Raw genomic sequence first — 9,272 nt, forward strand, 5'->3', positions numbered from 1 at the left:
ATCTAATATACATATAATCTAGTGGCCTCAAACCTATGATGCTTATGGAAATCTACACTTGTTGACTAATCACCAACAAATGTTGCATAATTATTTTGTGGGCTCCCGGACAGGTTGTCGTAAGGCTAATGGAAAGGGGAAGGGGGCATGGTCACATTTTTTGACGGTTTGGCACCAAATTTTGTTCAAGGTTTCTTTAAACTCCCGTGCAGATCGTTAGATTGTTTGAGCTGCTGGGCAGTTATAGCTAATATGTAAACTCAAGTGGCCAAAAACGTATTATGTTTATGCAAATTCACAGTTGTTGACTAATTGGTATCAAGTAATTCCCAAGAGATTCTGTGAGGACCCAGAGGCATTGCCATATGTTTGCCATTCTCGGTCTTACCGATTTTTTTATTAAATATTGCGTAGAAGGTTGTACTGATATAAAAAACTGTGGCCCCGTCCCCGAGATATAAATCAGTTTCCAGATATTCGCATTTTAATTTTTGTTTAATAATGCAAAAGTCTTTTACAATGTCGTGGTTTTTTAATCTCCAAATATGACATTGGTTAGAAAACCATTTACGAAGAAAAATTTTGCCGCCTCAATTTTTTATCCTGCAATTGTTGACATTAAAAATTAACAATTAGTTTGAAAATTGGGCGAAAACAAAATGGTGCTTATTTTTGTTAATATCTTGATTCCACAGTATAAAGTTGAACTACTACTAGAGCATTTTTTTCTAAGAAAGAATTTTTCTATAAATTAAACCAACTTGCAGAGAAAGAACAACGTGGCTCTCATGTGGGTACCTAGTCACACAAGGATCAAGAGGAACGAAAAGGCCGATAAGTGAGCAATAGGCAGCGCAGAAATTGAATACATAGGATCGAAACCGGTACTGAGACTAGCCCCTTGCCGCATTAGGATGCCCATCAAAAGCTGGATCCGGACGAAACACCAGGAATATGGGGTACAAACCCAGGGTTGCTGTCAAACAAAAGTCATCCTAGGCTATACGTAAAAGATTCACAAAGCCAGGGAAATCCTAGGATTACCCAAGAAGAACGTAAAAACTGTGATGCAGATGCATGCAGGGCACAACCACCTGAACCATCGCATGCACAAGATAAAGTACAACCCGATGACAGAGTACATGATATTCGGCAGTGATGATGAAACATCCCTGCATGTCTTATACTAGTGCCAGGTATTAGCTACGCTCAGACATGAAACCTTCTAGAAATAAATCATTGTTGTAATTTGAAAGATAAGAATTTACTCTAAGTCTATTGTGGAATTCTATTGTGGAAGACACGGCGCTCTCTTTTATTCATCTCGAGTGACATCGACAACTTTTGGACAGTTTTCGACATAAAATAAGGCACATTTTTTCAGGTTACTAATAATCAAGATAAAAAATAGTGAAGATCTCGATGTTCACGTCTTGCTTCCAATCGCATTTTCGTGGTAAAGTGGTTTTCGAGTTATAGAGGGTTAAATATCCAACCCTTTTAAGAAACATTACCAAATATCTTGAAAACTGCAACTCTGCGAAAAAAATGTTCCCTATGAAAGTTATTGGACTCTGATGGGGGAATGCAAAGAAAGGCAAGAAATGAGAATGACATAGTCAACAGCCAGCCAATGAAGGCAAGTCATAAGTGCGATTTAGTCATTATCTAGCTAATGAAGGCAAGGCATGAGCGAGATTTAGTCATTATCTAGCCAATGAAGGCAATATTTGTCCAGGATGTTGTTAATATCTAGCCAATCAAGGCACGAAATAAGCTTGATTTAGACAATATCCGGCCAATTAAGGCAAGTCATGAGTGCGATTTAGTCATTATCTAACCAATAAAGGCAAGACATGAGCGACATTTAGTCATTATCTAGCCAATGAAGGCAAGAGATGACCAGGATGTCGTCGATTCTAGCCCTTGAAGGCAAATTCTGGTAACTGAATATCTCTTGCTGGTAATCGATTTCCTGTGTCATTTATGGTCTGAATCAGTCTTTGTGATGGTAAGCGAATTCTTTCTGGATGCCGAGCATACCCTAAGAACCATAATACACTGCTTATATGTGCACAAGTTCCAAGCGTTTGAGCACCTGACTGGCATGTACAATAATATCCTCCTATAGGAGTATGTTCTTCATCGTCAGCCATACCATCGTCCATGTCATCATCACCGTTCGGTCTATAAGCAATCCAGAGTTGATGCTTAGACGCGTTTCGAAATCGAGAAAAAACTCTGATTCTTATAGATCCTGGCTGTAGTATTTGATTATACCCTTGTAGCATCTCAATGTGGAATTCTTCGTCATTGTCTCTTTGCAGTTTGTCTTGCACGTAGGAAGAAAATTAATGGATGGTATCTGTTAATTATAGCTCCAGTTATCCGACAAAAATCGCCTAGGCTAGGAACGTGTTGTATCTGTACTACTTTCTGAATGAATTTGACAATTGATTTGATGTGTTCGTTCCTATCTGCGACGATACATCTAGACTTTGTCACTAGACGCGATTCGTTAGCATCTTCTGTTGCAAGTTGATGTTGATGTCGTGGAAGAAGAGCTGTAATTTTCCAGATAATGCCCAAACGCGCCAAAAAATTAGTGGCATCTCGGTATCCCCTATCAACAATGACAATATCGTCTTCTTGGAACCACCTTCTCATTCTGTCATTGTCTATTGTGAATTCATGTTGTAATATAGCAGGTTCAACTATTAATACAGGTTTGACTAAGTGCCGTCCTTTGTGAACACAATATGATTATCGCAGTGCCCTGAAGTTGCTGCTCTTATGAGTGTAAAAGTATGAGCTTTTTCTGAAAATTTTTGTTTTGAATGAGCTATTTATAAAGTTATTTTCATTATTTGTCATGCAGATATCGCATCTAAGGTGTAAAAAACCGCGAAAGTTGCGTTATCATGTTTTACAGCGAATAACTTCGCTTCACTGCAGATTAAAAACATACTCATGCACGAGCACGTTTTCAAAAGAAGTAAATTTTTAAATTATTCCTAATATAAAGCTGATTAGAACAAATATTATTCAAATAAAAAAATTGGAAAAACTTCTTGGACTTTTTAAAGAAAAAAAACCATGTGAACAAAAGACGAACAATAGACGAATATAATACTTGTATTAATTTATTAATTAGTTATATATTTCTTATATTATTTTAGTTTTTAAATATTTTTTTCGTTTATATTCTTCTTTAAAAATAATGACCGAGCCAGTTGAAAGATTGTACTTTTCAACTCTATAAGACCGGTGACCAATACTTTGATCTTTTTTCTTCGAACGGGTTTAATATTGGTCCATGACCGTTCGCAGAAACTCTTGAAGATTTTTTAAAAATATTATTGGCCTAAATTAAAAATACGGTTTAAAAGATTAAAAAAAAATTTTTTTTTTAAACTTCTTAGTGATATATCGTTATCAAAACACCCGGAAATATCTCTACTAGGGGCGATTCGATGTAAAATTTTATAAACTTACGAAGTGTTTTTTTTTAGAAATATCTAACTTCATTTCTATCCGATTAATCGTTTTTCAAAGTCATCAATAAGTTGCAGTACTGCTCGTGCTAGCCGTGTAGCTAATTTACGATGATAGTGTACTTTTCAAGGTAAATCTTCTGAGCAAAATTAAAGATTCTATGGGTTTCTTCGTATTTGCAGCTATGTCTACTTTAGTAACAGAAGAGTTGGAGAGCGAGGTTCTCATCCATCATACATTGTTTGAACTCTTATTCTTTTTTATATATAGACGATGTTTTATTATATCATATTAGTTTCTTTAACACATGCGTGATAACCGAGGGTTTTCGAGCTAGTGAAGCAGATTAGACTTTGAGTTTCCTTTGACAGGAGAAAAATGGCAGAACATCTTTGCGTTAGTTGAACTACTTCTATGGTTCTATACTCTAAATTATTAATATGACTGGAGTGATAGTTTTCAGTAAAAGTTTGCACTTAGCCATTAAGCCAGGAAAAAACTTTTTATTGTTTATAAAATGTTCCTAATTATAAAACTAATATTATGTTTCTAGCTGGAAATGAATCTTGCCCTCAGCCGCAAACATCGGAGCATTTAGCTGCGATTGAGATTATGAAACTAAAACACATTGTTATTTTGCAAAATAAAATTGATTTAGTAAAGGAGGGTCAAGCAAAAGAGCAGTATGATCAGATACAGAAATTCGTTCAAGGTAAGAAAATCATATCCTATGCGACAATTATGCGTTCGTTGTAAAGTTACCATTATTGAAATTTAAAGAAAACTAATTTTATCATTTAATAACCTAAATAATTGAAAATATAGAATACACAAGCCTCCAATCTTGGAACTTAAATCTTTTCACTATCTATACAGACAGTTTTATAACTCAATACTTCGTAGTCTGATAAGGTTTTAAAACTCACATTTCAAAGATAAATGTTTACTCTATTGTTTTTGTCAACATTTGATGAATTTATATGCCGAGCCGATTTAAATATGTTAAGCTATCAGGGCCTTCTACCCCGACAAAAAGTTATTACACTCAACTCCCGATTCTTTGTCAGTCTCGGGCCTGGCAAGAAAAAAATCGTACACGTGTTTTCATATCAAAACGTAGGACCGCATTATGTATTACAACAGCGCCCAGGATGTCGCGACTTGAATAAATTCAGATACGGCACTGACTAGTCGAGGGTATAGGCTGTTGAGAAACGCTCAGGAGGGTGGGGGTGATTGAAGCAGTCAAACGTGAAGCCGGCGATTCATCGGATGTTAAACAATCGGAAATTGAGTGTGTATTTAGAGAGTCAAGTCCCTTCGATAGGATCGATTTACGTTCAAGCTGACTCGAATGTTTTGATTTCTCGAGGTTTCTCGTAAAGAAAATTAAGGTCAAGGTTGTAATTGGTTATAACTTAGTAATTTTGTAGGTCCTAAGGGCCCAATGAAGTATTCATGACATTTTATGTTTTTAATGGACATTTTTAACGCTACACGGCGCCAAGAGTACAAAATCAGAGCCCTTAAGACATCCATTTTTACGTTCCTCATTATAAGTCAAACATATCAGGTGAAAATTAGCATTATCCGTATCACGTTACGATTTACGTTGTGGGCTTACGCTCTAGGATAATGATCCTATTTTAGAATATTTGCAGCCCTGAAACTGTGAGTGTTGCCCTTAATTCAAAATATTGAACGCTTCGCGTTCAGAAGTTTCGAGGAGCGAAGGATTTATATAATTGACATTGCCTCCAATCAAACTGAGCTCACTTTGCATTCTTTCTCCACTCATAGCAGTAATTGCATCTGTTATGGTAAAACCTTGCGCGCTTCGGTCTCCACAGTTACGAGAAGACGACGATACGTATGACTGAGACAATTGCACGTGATTAATACCTTATTTTATAACCCCTGCTGCCCTGAAATAGTGAGTGTTCTAGTTAATTCAAAATATTGAGAGCTTAACCTTCGACCGTTGCGAAAATAGGTCGGTATATATTATTGAAATGCATAAGAATTTAGTGCGCGAGACCAATAAATCAGTGCTTCTCGGGTTTCGGCCCAAGCCACATCTACCTGGCTTTTCCGCTCCAACCCTCTCCCAAGCAAAGAAGGCCCAAGCCAAGGACCCCCTTGAAATTTCTGAATTTCACCCAACTGACACACCATCACCGTCTCCACAACTGTTTGACTCACCGCACTCGTTTATAATAAATGATAATATTATAACATTAGTCGCAATAAACTTTACACATTCATTTTCATATCGCTTTGCATTTCTTTTTTTAAATTAGTATCCCCTCTCATTTATTTAATTACTATCTATTCAGTCTCTCCTCACATACTGACCTCATAGTAGGTTATAGTAGGTCATGAAAAATATTATGGTAGATCTTAAGAACTAAGTATGTCAGATTAACGCAAGTTAATATGTTGATTTGGAATATTCAGATAAGAAAATAATATTCTAATAATAATAAAGATATAATAAATTTACCTTAATAGGTAGAAAATTTTAATAATTGTGTCATTTTAATCTATAATATACGTGTGAACTTGAATATTGCTCCTGAAATATCCTGAAATATATCACTTGTTTTCTATAATAATAATGTATTTAATATTTATAACGAACGCTTGTAAATAGGTACTGTAGCTGAAGCGGCTCCAGTGATTCCGATATCAGCTCAGCTGAAGTATAATATTGAAGTACTGTGCGAGTACATTACTAAGAAGATTCCTGTACCCTTGCGCGATTTTACTTCAGAACCTAGATTAATTGTGATTCGTTCTTTTGACGTTAATAAACCTGGTTGTGAAGTCGATGATCTTAAAGGGGGAGTAGCTGGTGGAAGTATTCTGAAGGGAGTATTAAAGGTATATATTGTTATTTTATTTTTATATAAAAAGCTAATATATTTTTAATTGACAATTGAGGAATTGTATGCAAAAGAACCTTAAGGCAGTATTCTACTTTGAAAAGCTCAAAACAAGCTATTTTTGTGAATTTTTGTTGAACTAAGATTATTTTTTAATTTTATTTTTAACTGTATTTTTTTTCGCAAAAAACTATGAAAATAAAACCACTTTTTTTATTTTGTTTTGTTTTTTCGCCGCTATTTTCTCATTATCGGATGTATATCAGAAATCCTAATTCAGCCGGTTGCTGGAGCGATACTAAATCTAAAACTGTTTAATTTTTTTCGGACCGCCCATTTTCGAGATTTTACAACTGCGTGGACCTACCTACTTTTGTAGGAAATTGAAAACATTTTTTAAATATATTTCAAGAGTGCATTTATTAAGCTTTAAAAAACCCTGCATCAATATTATTATGAATAATCTCAGAAAAAATTCACAAAAATAACTTTTTTCGAGCGTTTCAAAGTAGAATACTGCCTCAAGTCGGCATATTCTACTCGCACTTGGGTATTGCTACGCTAGAATGCTTTCGTTCTAATGGTTTTATAGCATCTACTTTTAACATTAAAAGTGGATTTTTGAATTTCTACCATGGTTGAGAAGAACATATCATTATTTATTGTTTAAATCTTTGAAATATCATATTTATGTGCTCTCAGAAAGACCATAACAACAATTTAGCTAAAGATTTTTTCCTCATAATAGGTGCCCGAAAAACCCCCAAATGCTGAATACTAGATTTTTCGAATCAGAACCTTACCAGATTTTTTTTGTTCAATTTGATTTTCTGTTCATTTTACTTTTATCTTCAAACCTGTTCAAAAAGAGTCAATTCCTAGCCAATTTAAAATTTTAGGGGCTGAATTTATTCGTTTGAGATAGTAGTCTTAGGAAACATATTTAACGTACACTTATGTTAAAAACTAAAAAAGTATATCTTATCTTCAAAATGTTCTGTACATTGTTTTCGTAATTTATTTTAAAAAAGATGTTATGTAAAAATACTATACACAGAAACAGTGTATTTCATAAAAAGGTAACATTCTGGATATGAAAACTTAAAAAAATCATTACTCTTTGAGAAAAATGCACCAAGAATGAGAATTTCGCTGATTATCCATTATTTTGGTCGAAAAACAAACTATATATACCTTAAAAATTATGCATTTTAGATAAAAAATGTAGAAACTTTAAAAAGTTCGTTGTAGCTTTTCTAATTTGTGAAGAAAGGTGCTGATTTTTCATAATGAACTTTTATAACAGTTCTAAAAACTTTGTTTTTTTTTCTGGGTTGTTTGGAAAAATTTAAATAACGCAAAAATTATCAAAAATTATTGGTGTGCCTTAAATTATTTATGTGACTAATCACAGCGGTGAGTTCCCGCCCCCACACACTTTTGCCAATTTTATATGGAGTTCAAGTTTTTCTAAATGAGAGATACCACAAATTGTTTTGTCGAAAATGTGACATGCTTATGATGTTTCTTTAGTATAATAATTGATATGCTTATATTCAAAAATGAAACACTCTGTGCCAGACTTCAATCTGGGTGATTTAAGGAAAGAAAAAGTTAGGTCACACGATATTGAATGATCCTCCACATTTCTGTGGAAGATGCCGTGCATCCTATTATCGAGAAGCTGTTCACAGAAGTTATTCTCCCGTGCTGTCTTAATCCGGGTTTTCAGGAGTGAGTACTCAAGATAGATAAGATTTGATGCATTCTGCTCACTCCTAATACTGAAGTTAAGTCCAAGTGTTTCAGCAACCTCCATCGATGCTTTGTACAGAAACGCTCCTTTGTCCACTTCTTCGTGCCTCCTGGCCATTTTAAGAAGAGGATCTCTTCCATTTGCGACTCTATGTGCTGTACCCAGAATAATCCGGTTTTGAAGTCATTCAAGATTCAATATTCCACGACCACCTTTACGGCGTGAGATGTAGAGTTGCGGAACAGAAGACTTAAGATGCATGCTTTTGTTCATGTGCATAATCTTTCGTGTTCTGATATCAAGGGTTCTGAGCTCTTCCTTCGTCCATGAAACCACTTTAGTGGCACGTCAAGGTATGTATAAGTCTCTTCAGCGCAATGGTGTCGCATAGCGCTTCTGTCGACGAGCTCAGGATCTTCAGGGATGCCATTAAGTTTTCCTTGCTTCAAATGAACCTTGGTGCATTTTTCGGACCCAAATTCCATTCTTACTTCCTTAGTGTATCGTACAAGAATCCCTAGAGCTATATATAGTTACTCTTTGTTTTTAACATTGATCTTAAGATTATCTATGTAAAATACATGAGTGACCTGGTACTTTCCATAGTGGCAATAATGTGAGGTAAAGGGAAGTGGGCTCATGTTGTTGCCCTGAAAGACACCTCTCTAAAAGGTGACCTTTTTAGTTGTCACACAATTTTTCCAGATCAGATAGTAAATCTGGTTTTCCGAAGCAGCATCAATCTCTCTATGCACCTCATGATTTGCGGATGAATCTTTGAGCTTTCTAAAAGACAGGTGATAAATCTGTGGGAGGTCGAATCGAAAGTTTTTCGGTAATCAATACAGGCCGTCGACAGGTCACGCTGGTAGAATTTTGTATCTTTGCAGACACATCTATCGATGAGCAGGTTCTCCCGACATCCTGCTACGCCTTTCTTTGAGCCGCTTTGTTTATACATTTCTTGCCACACAAGTCCGATTGCCCGAACAATCCTATCATTTAGGATAGTTGTGATTATACAGTCTGTCAAATTAAAGCGTGGGTGGCTTTACTCGCAGTCGGTAAGGTGTATCGACATGATTTTGGTATCAAAATATTAAGAAGAGCTCCCTCTTTCATGCTTTTTGATTTAA

The 9,272-nt window shown here is 35.4% G+C and overlaps 1 protein-coding gene across 1 annotated transcript in view; it reads left to right on the plus strand.

Moving 5' to 3' along the window:
* LOC117180409 (eukaryotic translation initiation factor 2 subunit 3, Y-linked) overlaps positions 1–9,272 on the plus strand; it is a 229,838-nt gene that overhangs the window by 176,307 nt on the left and 44,259 nt on the right. The window contains exons 4-5 of the mRNA XM_033372910.1: positions 4,049–4,207; positions 6,149–6,378. Of these exons, the coding sequence (XP_033228801.1) occupies positions 4,049–4,207; positions 6,149–6,378 (389 nt within the window). The remainder of the gene's footprint in view (positions 1–4,048; positions 4,208–6,148; positions 6,379–9,272) is intronic.

The sequence above is a fragment of the Belonocnema kinseyi genome, chromosome 9, assembly GCF_010883055.1.
Source record: "Belonocnema kinseyi isolate 2016_QV_RU_SX_M_011 chromosome 9, B_treatae_v1, whole genome shotgun sequence".
NCBI classification, from domain to species: domain Eukaryota; kingdom Metazoa; phylum Arthropoda; class Insecta; order Hymenoptera; family Cynipidae; genus Belonocnema; species Belonocnema kinseyi.